Source organism: Megalobrama amblycephala, linkage group LG7, assembly GCF_018812025.1.
Source record: "Megalobrama amblycephala isolate DHTTF-2021 linkage group LG7, ASM1881202v1, whole genome shotgun sequence".
In the NCBI taxonomy this organism is placed as follows: domain Eukaryota; kingdom Metazoa; phylum Chordata; class Actinopteri; order Cypriniformes; family Xenocyprididae; genus Megalobrama; species Megalobrama amblycephala.
In genome coordinates, this window is record NC_063050.1 from 32,885,994 (window position 1) to 32,903,363 (window position 17,370).

Consider the following 17,370-nt stretch of genomic DNA (forward strand, 5'->3'; position numbering starts at 1 on the left):
ACGAATTTCTTTAAAAAATCATGTAAAATTTAATCTGTTTTCACTGAAAATGAATCCAGCTGGATGACAGAACCTTATTGCTAAATTATAAATCTACAATTCATCACAGATTTAAAAAAAAAACAAAAAAACATCAAGGGCAAAAACAGTACTGGATGTAAACAGAATAAAAAGGAACTACTAAAACCCTTTCATATCACTTGTGAATTCACTCAAAGGTTCCACTGAAACTACCTTGTAGCTGAGCTGAAAAGCTTTTTAATTTAATTTTTGCTTTTATAATCGGAAGTACTGTGCTTCTTGGTCCTCAGGTGTCAGCGGTCAAGCTTGGGCTTTTTGGCCTCTGGTTCTGACTCAGGCACGGGTACACTAACCCCAGGGATCTGGAAAAGACAAAAATACAAAACTATTTTAATGACCTTTAAAAAGTTAATTTACATTTATTTCTACATTGTTTCAACTGTTTGAGCCTGATGATCTAACTTCCATCTAGAGATGTAGCTTATAATAATCAACAAAAACACAGGGGGAGAACAGAAACTATTGATTTGAGTTCTTTTTTGTTAAGAGGAGAGTGGAAAGTGACACAAAAGCCATGAAACTAGACCAGCATAGGAGACTGGTCAATTATACAGTTTAGTGGACATTATAAAAAAAATTCACAGCTGAGATTGACCAATCAGATTCCAGAGAGCCATGTAACTGCAATGTCTCAACAAACAAAAAACAAACAAACGTACCACTGGTTCGATGAGCGCCATTCTGATCCTCTGATGCTGGATGTTGGAAGCGTCAAGGCTAATTGTCACTTTGACTTTATCAAACATGTGGAAAATGTGTTCTTCCACTTTGAGAGTAGGACCCTAGGGAGGAAAAAAAAAAAACAGGTTTAACCACAGAACATTCATATAGAATCAAGCAAAATCTCATGAATATGACCTGTAAGGCTAATATTGCCTGATTATGGGCTGCACAGACTGATGTCAAGGTTTATGCGTACCTCAGTGTCAAAGGTGAGATGAGGACTAGGTTTGTCCTTGTTCTCAAAGAACACAGTGCCCTCCAAACCAAATTTAGGAATGAGGATGATAATGGCATTTTTCCTTACAAACAGAATGAAGCCTTCCTCATTTATGATTCCCCTATTCTTGAAAAATAGCTGAAGAGACCAGAGGAAAGACACAATGTTAAAAAAATCTGCCGCAATTATTCCATAAACCCATAAATAGTCAGGCTTTTTTGGTGTTGATGTTAGTTCTTGCAGTTTACCTGAGTGTGAAACGCCACTGAGGCTCTCTGTGCATACTGGGCCATTTTGTGTCTGTAGTTGAGGTTGCTGCATAAGGCCGACTGCTTATGCTTGTCCATCAGATCTGGGTATGTGCTGTCTGCATTAATAGCCACCGCTAACAGACGGTGAACTATGATATCAGAGTATCTACAAAATGAAAAAATAAATAAATAAATAACTGCAATAACACTGTTTGACCAGTGGGACGCTGTAGCGGAACTATAATGTAATCATTCAACATACTGATTAATCAGTGAAATAATCAGCGAATAGTCGATTAATTGTTAGATACTGTAACGTGTTGCTGGTTTGAGTGACACACACACACACACACACACACACACACACACATTCATTTAGTGAAGTTCAAAGGAGACTGGCTTATGGTAAAGACAAACAGTTTTGCAAAATGAAAATGTGAACTTTCAATTCATTCAGACATGTTTCACTAAATGATCACTAAACTTTTCCCATGAAATCAATCTGCTTGTATAATAGATTTATTTTTAGAAATTCTTAATTTTATATTTCAGGAAACTGAAATAGGAGAAATAGTCTGGAAATAGTCTGGAAATAGTCTTTTTCCATACTTTTCCAGACCTGGAAAATACTACAAATTCCATACTTTTCCAAACTGCGCAGGAACTCTGGATTGAATATATAACAATTTACAGGGACTAGTTTGTCTCACCTTCTGATGGGTGATGTGAAGTGTGTGTAAATGGGTGATGCCAAGCCATAGTGGTGGAAATCATTGTCCATGCCAGAGCAGAAATACACAGCCTGCATCATGCAGCGGGTGGCCAGAATCCTCAGCAGGGTGTTGAAGTATGGAAATCTCTCAATCGTTGCATTGTTCAGGGAATCAGCCAGAGCTTTGGCTGAATCTGTGTGGATTTCGAGGTCCTGATGAAAAGAAATAACATGGCAAACTGACCAAAACAGTGCACATATCTAAAATTTGGGATGATTATATCTCTCTAGATGGGTCATAGCATGATGCCCTGACTTACACAATACACAAAAATATTCACTGGTCGCCAACTACTTGTTTACAGACCATGATAGGGCAAAAATGTTTTTTGTTATTCGCTCAGGGGTAAAAGTAAGTTTGAAATGGCTGTGCAGTGGTCTACTTTTTGCAAACATTATGATACTGCCCATGCTGGGAGCCATGTTTAGATATGTATATGTGCTTCTCAATAGCACAACAAAAACAACAGCAATGAGAAAAGAACAAATTAATAAAAGTATCTGTTTACAGGGATGTGGGTATATTTGCACCAGCTCTGCAATTCAGTGCATTCATATTTTTGTCCCCGTGTCTAATCTCGACCAACTGAGTGAATAAATGAACCTAAAAAGATTTCCATGTCATAGACGGTGAAGCCCCAGAGCACCCACATATTAAGTAATCACAAAGTCCCTTTAAGACAAGTCATTTCACTCGGCAGCCATCTTTGAAACGCCTCTCGGGCATCCTGGGCATCATGCAATCTCTTTGAATGGGGAAACATCAAATTCTCCAAAACTGTTCGCCAACCTTACGATTAAATTTCATATTTGAAATCACCAATGAAATCTAACAACAACCGGCTCATAAATTTAGTTTCTAAACGCTCGAATCATGACAAAAAAAAACTATTTTTCAGGCTGGATCAAGCTAATGCGCATGCGCAGACCTAAATGCGTGCCTCCAAAGAGACTATAGAAACCGGTGATTCTAACGGCTGCTGAAGTGACGCGATGACTTTACCAGTCGGCGATTGGCTCTTATTTAGAAGGCGGGACTTATTCCGCCATATTGCGCGTTACACTTTCTCCCATTCAAAACAATACGAGTGACACGTCTTGTGTTATTCTATAGTCTTTGGTAATCATCATGCATCACTGGCAGTTTGAAGACGTTTAATATGCACTATGTTTTAGGAAAATTAGCCTTCATGATGTAACCTCTAGAAAAATACTTATACTATCTTAATGAATCTTTTTGGTTAATGTAATCAAAAAAATTCAACTGGGATCAAAATTAAATCACTATTATTTGTAGAAGGTGTTTAAAGCCGGGGATACACTTAACGATCGTAAGGCCGATTATGAATGTAAATTGATACTTATGACTGATCGCGCTCAAACGTGTCCAGTCAGAGCCAGCTGCCTTCAGTCGGCGATTACAGTCGGTGTTCAAATTCCATGTTTAAGTATTTAAATCTGCGTCAGTCGCAGGAAACAATCGCTGTGTGTTGAGCACAGTCTTATAATGTTTTAGCTAGTCATTAAATGTGTGCCTGGCTTAAAGGGTAAAAAGTGCCCCTGAAAATCAATTCTAGCTGACAAATATGGGAAATATTAGCCCGCTAAAATTGATTTTCATAGGCACTAACTAAATAAAACAAAAGTTTCTGACAATGGCTTGGTTTAATGCTGGTGTTTGTGCACTTGGTGAAGTTAGTGGTATAATTTCCACAGCCCTTCTACATAAATGGTAATTGTGCACTTATGCTCCGCCATGGAAATCTTCGGTTCATTTCTTCTGTTCAGTCCGTTGAGGTCAGATGCGAGTAAAAACATGAACACGGAGAGCCGCTTTATACATGTATATTGGGTCTAATTTTTTGGTTTGGATTAAAGAAGAAATAAAGTTTGGATAAAGAAGGAATTACAGAGCATTCACTCACCCTTGACTTTGCAGCCTTGATGAGGATGTCATAGTTCGATGGTGGTGGTGCAGGATGTTTCCTCAGTAGGGCACATTCTGAGAACTCATCATAGATCTTCTGTGCTACAGAGATATTTGCCAACAACATGAACTCCTCCACCATAGAATTAGTCTCCCTGGGGAAATATGTAATGGTCAGGTAACAATTTATTACCTGATGGTCCACTTTAGACATTCTACTAACTATAAGTAACTTTGCAACTACATCTCATTAGAATATTAGTAGACTGTCTGCTTAATTTGATGTTCCCCCAACAGACATTTTACTGACTAGAAGTAACTTTGCAACTACGAGAGTTAGTTTACATGTAGTTGCAAAGTTACTTATAGTAAGTAGAATCTCTAAAGTGGACCATCAAAAAAAATGTAAACTTCCAGAATCCAAACACAGAGAGGAAAAAAATAAATAATTATTTTTCACCATAAGAAATAACCAAAAATAACAAAAGAAAACAGGCAGAAAGAAGTATATAGAACTCACATCAGTTCTTTGGTCTGCAGATCTATGGGGTCATGTGTCTCACTGTCTATATGGAAACGCACTTCAGGAGATGAGAGGGTCAGCGCTCTGAAAAATAGTAAAATAAGCAACCCTTACAAACTGTCTCACCATAAAGGGTTAAAGACTGCTTCAGAATCACAGCAGAATTTCAAAATTACAGATCTAATTAAAAGGAAATACCCTTTGTCAATCCTCCGGCCCTTTAAGATCTTGGCTAGTTTATTAAGGCCCCGCAGGCTCTTTGTGATGTCATCATTCATGGTGGTGTCATCGATCCTCATCTGAGCTTCGGCATATGTAAGGGAGGCCTTACGAGACAAAACAACAACACTTCCTTACAGACCATCATAGACCATCGTTTTAAACCCATTTTTGAAAATTAGATGCAGCATACCTTGGAGTTAATGATGCTCTTGGTGAAGTGAGTTTTGATGATTTCAGCATTGTTGTTCATCTCCCAAATACAAGAGAATGCTAACCTGAGGGTACAAGTGCTCATTAGACAGTGAAGGTTTCAAAGCATATTTACTATGTAAATAATAAAGAGTGTATACAAAGAGTAATCACATGAATAATAATAGTTTCATAGAAAGCACACCTCTCAACATTGGACCGCAGAGAGCACAAGTTGGAACTCAGAAGTTCAGGAACCATGTCAATTCTCTGTGGAAAGAAATGACTATTTATCACAAAAATTAATGAAGATAGTATGCAGAAGTAATATGCACAAAACACTACAAGAGTAAGCCTACACTAACATTAAAATGTTTGGGGTTATTACAATTTTTTTTTAAAAGTCTCATGCTTCACCAAGGCTGTATTTATTTATTTTTATATACAGTAATACATAGTAATAATATAGATCATTATTACAAATTAAAATAACCTTATTATTATTATTACAAGTTAAAACAGTTGTGCTGCTTTATATTTTTTTTTTCAGAATTCTTTGACGAGTAGAATGACAATTTTTTAAAATATCTTTTTTGTAACAATGTAAAAGTCTTTACTATCATTTTTATTTTAATAAAAGTATTCATTTATTATTATAAATAATAATATTAATCTTATAAAGTAAATCAATAGTTTTATTAAACAAATCTAATTTAAAATGAGTATTTCTAGTTTTAGCCAATCCATAATCTGTTGTTTCCACAAACAAGTACCTTTCCACAAAGGTAGACTGTAGTGCCTCGGCTTGCTGCCTCTTGATCTAGTGCATTTCCTGGCCGAATAAAATGGCTGACATCTGCTATGTGAACACCAACCTAAAACAAAAGCATACCATTCAATACAAAAACCCAAGGGAACACCACTATTACATTCTCTTTACCTCTCAAAATATTTTACACATACCTCCAAATTTCCATTCTCCAGTTCCCGACAGTGAAGAGCATCATCAATATCTGTACAGCCAGGAGGATCCACACTACACACAAAGAGGTGTCTGAGATCTGCTCTGACCTTTAACTCCTGCAGGAAAACAGATAAATATCAAGTCCTGAGCATTTCCAGATTTAGAATGAAACATTCTGACACAGCAAAGCCTTTCAAAATACATGACTGCCCTACCTCCTCAGAAATACTCCAGGGCATCTTGGGAAGGAAGCTAAGAACAGCCTGAGAGAAGGGCTGGTGAGGAACATCATGTTCTAGAAGAAGCACCTCAGTCTCAGTCTCTTTATCTCCCGCAGTGCCAAGGTTTTTCACAAAGTGACCCTGAGAGACATTGAGAAAAAAGAATATAAGATGATCTTGAAATGAGTGGAATTTTAGAATTCAGGCTGTCGGACTCAAGCTATGTTTAATCATTCATTTAAAACAGTCTGACTAAAGATGCAGAAAAAGTGGCTATTAATACACAATATCCAAAATGCAAGCTTGCATCAAAATACTGCAAAAATGCATCTCTGAGGGAAATCTGTTGCCTAAAACTCAAGTCAAATCAGCATGGTATTTGTATAAAGTGAAGTGTAAATCACTGACACTTACATTTGGGTATCTGGAGTTTTTAGGCCAGCCATCTATAGCAACCATAATCCTCTGTCCAACCAGAGTTGCGGCTTGTCTGGTCTCAATACGAATACGTGGGATTCGTCGGTCTGCTGGGGTGAAAAGGTGTCTTGTTGCCTGTTGTTTAAATTCAAAACAGTTCATTAATGTAATGCATCAGACAAACATATCAAGAGATTAAGAAAAAGAGATTGTTTAAATAAAAAAAAAAAAAAAGTAGTAATTTTTCCTTTTGGGTTTTGATGTGTATGCAGCAGTAATGTAACAGTCATCAAATTACAGTGACTACCATTCAATGAACAGATTATTCCGCCACCACTTTTCATACTTCATTAGTTCAGACTACACTAATCACTCAAAAGTACACTAGTCCGAGAACACTCGAGATTTTTGAAAGTTTTAGAAAGAAGTCTCTTATGCTTACCCGTTTATTTGAACAAACACAGTAAAAACAGTAATATTGTGAAATATTTTTACAATTTAAAATATCTGTTTTCTGTTTTATATTTCAAAATGTAATTTATTCCTGTGATGACAAAGTTTTCAGCATCATTACTCCAGTCTTCAATGTCACATGATCCTTAAGAAATCACTCTAATAGAAACATTTCCACATTGAAAACCGGTGTACCGCTTAACAGTGGCACTTCTGTTCAAAAGTTTGGGGTCAGTAATATATATATATTTTAAAGATGCTTTTATTTAGCAGGGATGCATTAAATTGATCAAGTGACAGTAAATAATTTCAAATACAATTGTTTTGTAACAATGTAGAAGTATTTACTGTCACTGTTGATAAATTTAATGCATCTGTGCTGAATAAAAGCATTTTTTTCTTTAAAAAAAAAAAAAAAAAAATGACCCTAAACTTTTGAACAGTAGTGTAAGACAACCCCAGAAAAACACTATGGATTTACAATCACTATTTGTGCTATTTTGCTTTGCATCTACCAGGGAAAACATTCATTCAGCTCCGAGCAGGACAAAAAAAAAAAAAAAAAAATCACTGTCAAGACCATGAGAGTACAACTTATCAACTGCCAAAATAATTTAAAGGTGCCCTAGATTCAAAAATTGAATCTACCTCGGCATAGTTAAATAACAAGAGTTCAGTACATGGAAAAGACATACAGTGAGTCTCAAACTCCATTCTTTCCTCCTTCTTATATAAATCTCATTTGTTTAAAAGACCTCTGAAGAACAGGCGAATCTCAACATAACACCGACTATTACGTAACAGTCGGGATCATTAATATGTACGCCCCCAATATTTGCATATGCCAGCCCATGTTCAAAGCATTACACAAGGGCAGCCAGTATTAACGTCTGGATCTGTGCACAGCTGAATCATCAGACTAGGTAAGCAAGCAAGGACAACAGTGAAAAAAGGCAGATGGAGCAATAATAACTGACATGATCCATGATATCATGATATTTTTAGTGGTGTTTGTAAATTGTCTTTCTAAATGTTTCGTTAGCATGTTGCTAATGTACTGTTAAATGTGGTTAAAGTTACCATCGTTTCTTACTGTATTCACGGAGACAAGAGCCGTCGCTATTTTCATTTTTAAACACTTGCAGTCTGTATAATTCATAAACAACTTCATTCTTTATAAATCTCTCCAACAGTGTGTAATGTTAGCTTTAGCCACGGAGCACTATCAAACTCATTCAGAATCAAATGTAAACATCCAAATAAATACTATACTTACGCAATTAGACATGTTGCATGACGAACACTTTGTAAAGATCCATTTTGAGGGTTATATTAGCTGTGTGAACTTTTTTTTATGTTGTTTAAGGCAAGCGCGAGCTCTTGGGGCGTGGAGCACGAGAATTAAAGGGGCCGCACCCCCTTAATCGGCGCATTTATAATGATGCCCCAAAATAGGCAGTTAAAAAAAATTTATAAAAAAAAATCTATTGGGTAATTTGAGCTGAAACCTCACAGACACATTCAGGGGACACCTTAGACTTATATTACATATTTTGAAAACATGTTCTTCGGCACCTTTAAAGCAAGCTGAAAGTGGTCTTTTGAATCGGCAGAGCTCAGTTACTGTAAACTGGCTAGAGGGAGGGCAAAAAAAATATATATATATTGGTTTATATTATTGTGTAGTGGTGGAGCACTGTTACCTCTTTGATCTGTGACTGTGAGAGCATCCCACAGTAAGGCCTCCAGTTCCTCTTTATAATGCCCACCACTCGTCCAGTGGGCTTAAGAGCGCTAGATTCTGATGCTACACTCTTCAACTACAACACAACATCAAAGAGTCACTACACACATTACAAAGCCATCATTCAGGTCACAAAAATATAGAAACGCATAATACATTTTTAAAGTAAAGGGTCCCGATTTAACTACATAGTGACTTTAGACACATTCTAGTAATTATATCAACAGTCAACTGTTGATGTTTTGGGACCTATCCTACCTTATTCTCAGTCTCAGTCTCATCTTCCTCAGCATCTTCATCGTCTGGATTATCATCCTGCAGCACAACAGATGATGGAGCAACCCAGCGTTCTTTGGGAAAGAGTTCAACAGCCACTACATCCTGATGCACAGCCCGGTTTAAGTTCTGGAAGCCTTGAAGTAGAACCTGACAGAACATAACGTTAAAAAAACGTTCTTAAAAATGCAGTAAAAATGACTAGAAAAACAATAATTTATTTTATAAAATTAAATAATCAATGGTTTTTATCTCTTCATGTTAGCCTGCCTACCTCATTGGTAACAGATCCCTCTCTATGTATAAAGACCGTACCCTCCAGATAATTATCTCTGTTGGCATGAAATGTGCCCTGAAGAAACATTCCGTTCTTAATGCCAGTCTGAATCCTGGATAAGGGCAGGTGCTCTGGAAAGAGTAACTTACTGCCAGTGATTTCATTCTACAGAGAATCATAAAAGAGAAGTCATTATTTAAAACAACAAATTGTAATAAAATATAAGCAAAAAAATATACAAAAACTAAAAGCTTTCTTCATCATCCTTCATCACATTGTACGCACTTGATCATCAGGTGTCAATGCAAGCCTGTCCACAAGCTCAGGGTTTCCAATCAAGCTCTTGATATACTCTTCACCTACATGAGAAATAAAAAACAAAACCTTCATTAATTTTTAATTCTGAAATGTAACAATTATGCCAATATATTATATGAAGATTAAGGCTGTCAATTAAAATGTGCTAATTTTAAAATGAATGTAAATTACACTATCATTCAAAAGTTTGGCATTGGTAAGATTTTTTTAATGTTTTGGAAGTCTCCAAGGCTGCATTTATTTAATCAAAATACAGTAAAAACAGACTATTTTATATTTTAAAATGACATTTATTCCTTTTATGGCAAAACTGAATTTTCTGCAGCCATTATTCTAGTCTTCAGTCTCACAATGTAAGATTTCTTCTTATCATTGTTGAAAATAGTTGCTTAATACAGTTACTTAAGGATAGGCAATATTTTGCAATCTGCGCATTCTATAAGTCTATGCAGAGTTGTAGACAGACAGTCACAGAGCGCTGCAAACAAACAGCAGCCACCTTTTATAGTTCCTCCTGAACCAAAACAAGCTTATGCTACTTTCACGCCATGTCGTAACCATAATTTAGAGATGGCAATCCGTGATGTTCCAATTAGGGCTGCACGATATTGGAAAAAACTGGCATTGCGATATTTTGTTTTTCTGCGATATATATTGCGATATGAAAAAATAATTCACCAGATGACTTGCATAGCTCTATTTGGAAAGAATGAATTATTCTACGATGACTGGGGTGATTTAAGGTGAGTGAATATAAGCATAGAAAATAATGGATCCAACAAATTACAAGCATAAATAAAGATAATAGAACAAAGATACAAATGAAATAAAAAGCCTAGTGCTTTATATTTTCCAGGTACAGTATTCAGGTACAGAAATTAAAGGTGCCCTAGAATTAAAAATTGAATTTATCTTGGCATAGTTAAATAACAAGAGTTCAGTACATGGAAATGACATACAGTGAGTCTCAAACTCCATTGTTTCCTCCTTCTTATATAAATCTCATTTGTTTAAAAAGACCTCCGACGAACAGGCGAATCTCAACATAACACCGACTGTTACATAACAGTCGGGATCATTAATATGTACGCCCCCAATATTTGCATATGCCAGCTCATGTTCAAGGCATTACACAAGGGCAGGATGTCTGGATGTGCACAGCTAAATCATCAGACTATAGGTAAGCAAGCAAGGACAATAGCGAAAAATGGCAGATGGAGCGATAATAACTGACATGATCCATGATAACATGATATTTTTATTGATATTTGTAAATTGTCTTTCTAAATGTTTTGTTAGCATGTTGCTAATGTACTGTTAAATGTGTTAAAGTTACCATCGTTTCTTATTGTATTCACGGAGACAAGAGCCGTCGCTATTTTCATTTTTAAACACTTGCAGTCTGTATAATTCATAAACAACTTCATTCTTTATAAATCTCTCCAACAGTGTAGCATTAGCCGTTAGCCACGGAGCATAGCCTCAAATTCATTCAGAATCAAATGTAAACATCCAAATAAATACAATACTCACATAATCCGATGTATGCATGCAGCATGCATGATGAACACTTTGTAAAGATCCATTTTGGATGCATATTAACTGTGTGAACTTTGTTTATGCTGTTGAAGGCAAGCATGAGCTCTGTGGGCGGGGAGCGTGAGCATTTAAATGGGCCGCAGCCTAAATCGGCTCATATTTAATGATGCCCCAAAATAGGCAGTTGAAAAAGAAAACGGCATTCGGTGTTCACGTGAATCTGCACGGCTCTGTGTGTGTGCGCACAGAAAACAGCGGCATGCTCAGAATTGAGTTCTCTTTCGCGTCTTCGTGCGCTCAAATGGTTTAAAATCTCCTACTAACAGGACCTAAAACAAATTCAAATGACAAACTTTCATTGTATGATGGTCAAACTTTACTATTTACGAGAAAATCGCGTGCGTTTTGAACCGTGGTGTCTGGTCCGTACGTATTAATGATCCCTATACTTGACATCGCACATCCTGTGATGTGACTATATATCGTGCAGCCCTAGTTCTAATCGAAGTTGTTCACGTCCTTGGAATTATGCTTTTCTATAGCAACGCTATCAACGGCGAAATGCATCTGCAGCAGTCAGGTGGTACAAGTAAAAGCTCTCTAAGTTGTTTACTTTCATTATTACTGTAAAGTTATGTGCTTTGAGACATGAGGTAATTTAACATCATCTCTCAAGACGCTTTGCAGAATCTGCTCTGGCTGTGTGCGTTCAGGTGTTTTAGACGAGGCGTGGCTTTGGAGAGTGCAGTCTGTAGGGAGGGTGGGATCTCATGCTTTCAAAGCTAGCTTGCGATTGCTAGCCTCTCTCAAATTGCCTACCCTACCTTTAACAGCTGTTCAACATTTATGTGGAAACAGTGATACTTTTTTTTAGGGATTCTTTGACAAATAGACGGTTCATAGGAACTTATTTTTTTTTAGATAATTTTTTTTTTTTCTAAGAACATATATGACTTTACTGTCACTTTAGATCAATTTAATATATCTTCTATCACTAAATTAAAGAAATCACTTCTTTCAACTTTTCAAAGTTAGTGTAAAAAAAAGGGGGGGGGGCAGATTCAGTTGAACAACTAAATTCAAACTAGCCCTAATAAAGACAGTACTTCAAACTTACAGTGCCACAATCGCATCAAAAACAATAACAAAAAAGTGTCACTTACATCTGTACACAATCAGACCAAGCTGCTCTGCCTTTTCTTTATTAGCCCGGTCACTGGTCAGCAGAACCACTTTCACTGGGCCATTATCGGTCGCTTTATCCAGGTGATCTGTGTACCACTTAGCAGCGACACGGATGGCTCGATCATTACGATCGTTAGCACTTTCCCCTTGCTCTCGTTCAATGAATGTCTCCCTTTAATCAAAGATAATTATGAGGCACTCAGATGCATTCAAGAATATACTCAAGTCAAATCAAAAACATGTCATGAAGATACTATTAGGACAAGCTTCTCAGGATGAGATACCTGTGATGCTCATTAGTGAAGGTGTAGAAGTGCTTTTCCTTATCATGAATAGCATCCTTGATTCTTTTGTAGACTGTGGCACTCCTGTGTCTGACCTCTTGTAAAACGGTCTGAAGAATGATGACGTTCCTGATCAGATTGTCCTCAAGGATGTCAATCTGACAGAATTGAATACCAAATCAGTTACATCTCATTGAAAGCAAGACACTCCAGGCAAAACCATTGTTTGTTGTTTTTTTTCTTTTCATGCATTGGTCGATTTTGAGATTTTGCCCTCATAAACACATCTTCTTTCAGACTAGTGGAAAAACATCCAAAATACACTTTTAAGCGTTTATTTTATTACACCTTATATACTTTCTTCTGTTGATTTCAATTACAATACATATCTTCAAAGGATGTTTTTTCAAAATGAGTTTTTTTCTTATGCAGTGAGCCAGAAATCTCCACTTCAGTAGCACTTACATACACCAAACTCTCCAGTTTTATTCCCATCTGTATTCTTAGGGATTGTTCATACATCATTCACCTGGTTTGTACATTTTATTCCTTATAAAATTTTTCTAGTTGTTGACATTTTTTCTGATTTATGGAGAGATAAAAGCAAATATCCCCCAATAAAACAAGAATTTAGAACCTAGCTTTATTCAAATATTTAGAATTCTGTTATAGAAATGTTTGAAAATCAGTGCATATTTAATTAGATGTAGCTTCATTTGCATATTTAAACTACATTTAAAAAAACTTGTAACACAAAAATTTGTTTGAATATACTGTGAATAATCAAGTGGTAAAGTATGGTGATACCTAGCAGGTTTTTTTTATTATTATTCATATGGTGGCTTGCCTAACATTTTTTTTTTAATCCAAAGTGACATGAACTTTGCAATTGCAATATCCTTTATTAGGCTTACAATTATTTATAAAAAATACTTGTTGTCACCTATACTAAGAATGCAACCAGTAACCTGCCGAAAACTACTTGGGAAAAGTTGGTTTTATATTCGCACATTCGGACATCCGTATTCAATAGCCTTGTTAATCACACTACATTGGACATTCACAAGTAAATATGCCATTAAAACAATACTTGCCTATTTTGATCGACTGTGAAAAATGTTGTAAGTTGACAGTCGTTGGTTGTCAATATCATGTCGCTGCTTAAAATTCGGAAACATTAATTTATTGCACATTTATTGGAAAGTCTGAATTTATCAGAAGTCCGAATGTGCGAATATAAAACCAACTTTACCCAAGTCCGAAAACTGGACAGAAAACATTGTCTTATCAATGTGCAATAGGTTTGTTTGGCGTTTCATGTTATGGCACACACTGACTAAACAAAAAGTCATCTGATTCTTATGCAAACATGTTGATATGACAGTTAACTGTTTACAAAAGCCATCAAATATGCAAGTTATTATTAACAGCTAATTAAACTGAAATGAGATTAAAATGAATGACCATATACCTGATGTAAAACCACATTGGTGTCTGGGATTAAATAGTGAGGATACGAGCACAGGTTACTCTCTATGCACGCGTCCTCTTGTAGCACAGGAGCTTCATCTTTGCACTCCTTACAAACTTCACTTCCGCACCAGATGTCATCTCGGAGGTAATGTTCGCGTACTATTTTCAACACTCCTCCAGAGCGGGTCTTCTTCACAAATGTTTTGGATTTTAACATGGTCCAAACGACTGTATCGACAGTGATTTTGAGGAGCTGTTCCACCAAAACACACCACACAGATAACCCACGTGTGTACCCGTACGCCAACTAAAGATTATTCCGGAGTGATTCAGCGAGGCAAAAAGTTCTTTATCTTATTTTTGAAAAGCACTGCACTTAAAACACAACTATAAAATTACACACAGTGTATTTGCTATAACTGTTATACTACCGGAAGGCAGCCAGAGTGTGCTTTGTAACGGTTCCCTTCCCGTTCCAAACACTCCAAAATGTTCTGGTTGGCCATTTTGATGTTTACAATGGGGTGGAGTTAGAGATGTCTTGTCTGTATTTACCTTATCTCACCACTAGAGGGAGATAGAACCCTTATTATCCAGACTATGCAGGTCAATGTGTGTGGAAAGTGCGGCATAGCTAAAATGTCATTTAAGCATTATTTGACTTGTCCCAATGTGTTTTTCTTCTTTTGTAATAAACACATTTCCTTAATAAAATCTGTTATTCTGTCCCTTTGCTCGCAGCTCCTGTTTTGCTTCCTAAATGCACACAGATTTGACTCTCTCAGGTTCAACCAGCACAGCTGATGCAGGGTGAATGATGCAAAAGGCAAATTTAATTTGAGTAAATTTGCAATGGAGCTTTGCTGAAAGCGTTTTGTGATGCCACAACTCTATAGGCTAATTTGAAACAACATTTAGTCCTTGAGCAAATGAAATCTGTTTATTAAAAAAACATTAGGCCTAATTTGTTTTTAGTTTTATTTATTATTATTATTATATTTATTATTATGACTATTTTATAGTCATCGTTTCCATTTTATAGGTCAAACAAAGGCAAAATCACAGTCTTTCCCAAGTTTTCCCACCTACCCTGGTTGAAAATTACTATAGGCCTACCAACCATAAACCATAAATTGGTCCAGTATGGTTCATAATTCTTCATCATAGCCATAATTTGGCTATTAGGAAATATTCAATCTCACTCTCCACATGACATGGTTTATTCCATGCTACCTCAATGGCTAATTATCATAATCCATCAAAACTATTTTTGCTCTTTATGTTCCATTTAGAGCTCTATGCATTCTGCATAATATTAATAACAACATCTGTGTTCAATAAAATTTGAACAATTTGAGAAAGTTTTTATTTATGAAGATGTTATATTCCCATTCGGAAGTGTAAATAAATATGATTATTTTCATAAACTGTGTAATACAGTATTGGAGATATAAACATTTTAATGTAAGATATTTGTTTTCAGAGCTTAAAAGTGGTTGGTCGTGTTCAAGTTTAAAGAGCTTAGCTTTAAAGTTGTACTGTGTTCACATCATCAGCATTCATATAATTATATTCAGATACACACATGAGTCAGAGCCCTAGATCAGTAGAGGGCAGAATAAATTCCTGAATGATTCATTGAGATGAACCAAAAATACCAACCAAACAATCACTAAACTGATCCTTGACTGAAGGTTTAGATGATGTTGTGCTTCATTAGACATTTTGCAGTCACCCATGAGAGAAAATGTGTCAATGTTTCGGTTGGTGCTGCGTGTGTCCTCAGATCCCAGACAGATAGGTCAGAAATTACAGTCTTGCGCGTATGGTCTTAGCCTGTTCCAAAACTGTTTTCCTCTAATAACTCACAGAAGCAAACAACTGCACTGCTGCCTTCATTCATGACTCACATAACAGCCGTATACTGGGAATATGCAGAGTGCTTCACAGTGAACCTCATGCTATGAGAAGAAGAGGAATTCTTTTGCTGTTTTTCAATCATATAATATGCCTGGAATTAAATACTTCTCAGTGATCATGAAAATACATTTTACAGGAATATGAAATGACCCACAATCTATGTCAGGGGTTTTCATTCTTTTAGATGTCATTTGGAAAATATTTTGTTTATATTATGTTACATTTTTACACACTAGTACTGAACTGTTTGATTTATTATTTATCTATTTATTTAAAGCAATTTTTTAAATTTACTTTTATCAATTTGATTATTAAAATTAAATTAATTATTTTTAGTTTAATCCACTTTATTTATTTATTTAAATCAAATTTCATTGATTTATTATTTTAATCAATATTTATTTTAATTATATTTATTTATTTAAATATAAATATTTTAATCAAATTTAGTTAGTTAGTTACTTGGTTAGTCTAATGTTAATTTTAATATTAATTTATTTTTACTTTTTTTTTTTCTTCAGTGTTTTTCTCTAAAAGGCCCCCTTAGCACTCCCTTGCAGGTCCCCAGAATTCAAACTAGTGCATTCTTACTGATTTAAGCTTCAAGGACGGATCTTACATGGCATTATCGTAGCATTCGGAGTGATAATCCTTATATTTAACATCTACACTGCTGAGAAAATATCATGCATCACAAACGTCTTTATTTCTGTCTTCTGAATCCCAAAAACGTCCATTATTGTTTCAGCTCTGCCTCTGTCTCTGTCTCAGAAGTGCAGGTCTGAGGTCTAGGGGGTCTTTCCAGCAGCAGGTGCAGAGCTGCTTTGACCTCACACCCCTCATTTATGCTCCCTGGGCCTTGGAGCATCAGATCCCCTTTGTCTTGACTCTTTTCACTCACCCTATACACAATGTACAACCCTCCAGATAAAATTGAGGGTTATTATGTATGGAAATAAGGCAAAAATGCATGCTTAAAAAGTTAATACAAAGTGCTTTTTGTTAAGCATGCTCAGTAGGAGTCTGTGTATAACATTGATGCAGCTGGCTTAAAAAATCTGAATCAATATTTTAGCCAAATGTAGGGACTTTTCCTCATCTATCTATCTATCTATCTATCTATCTATCTATCTATCTATCTATCTATCTATCTATCTATCTATCTATCTATCTATCTATCTATCTATCTATCTATCTATCTATCTATCTAATCATCTTTTCATTTGAAATACAAACAAACTTAATTGAAGAAATAAGGAAAACAGGAAAACAAAGGAAACCTCGTTCACTAAGAAAGATAAGATCACAGTCTTAAACAAATGTGTTACATAGGCTATAATCGTAAATTCTGGAAAGTCACATCGATTTTATGATATTAATGGGTACATTTAATA

At 35.8% G+C, this 17,370-nt stretch overlaps 1 protein-coding gene across 1 annotated transcript; it reads right to left on the reverse strand.

Moving 5' to 3' along the window:
• Nucleotides 1-5: 5 nt before the first annotated feature.
• Nucleotides 6-14,548, reverse strand: dis3 (DIS3 exosome endoribonuclease and 3'-5' exoribonuclease). Its single transcript, XM_048197117.1, has 21 exons — nt 14,055-14,548; nt 12,584-12,741; nt 12,278-12,471; nt 9,543-9,616; nt 9,255-9,422; nt 8,963-9,130; nt 8,664-8,780; nt 6,505-6,642; nt 6,085-6,231; nt 5,869-5,985; nt 5,679-5,780; nt 5,111-5,175; nt 4,907-4,991; nt 4,693-4,820; nt 4,492-4,578; nt 3,970-4,126; nt 1,983-2,197; nt 1,270-1,438; nt 1,001-1,159; nt 741-863; nt 6-383 (listed from the first exon to the last, which is right to left on the reverse strand). The coding sequence occupies exons 1-21, from the start codon at nt 14,271-14,273 to the stop codon at nt 315-317; spliced, it is 2,859 nt and encodes a 952-aa protein (XP_048053074.1). The 5' UTR covers nt 14,274-14,548; the 3' UTR covers nt 6-314.
• Between the last annotated feature and the right edge of the window lie 2,822 nt (nt 14,549-17,370).

Excerpts from the sequence above, each read along its gene's own strand:
- dis3 (XM_048197117.1), bottom strand. The coding sequence starts at position 14,273 with ATGTTAAAATCCAAAACATTTGTGAAGAAGACCCGCTCTGGAGGAGTG. Across the intron at positions 6,643-8,663 it reads CACAGTCACAGATCAAAGAG|GCAACAAGACACCTTTTCAC; the intron begins GTAACAGTGCTC and ends TTTAAACAACAG. Across the intron at positions 4,992-5,110 it reads CTGCGGTCCAATGTTGAGAG|GTTAGCATTCTCTTGTATTT; the intron begins GTGTGCTTTCTA and ends TTGTACCCTCAG.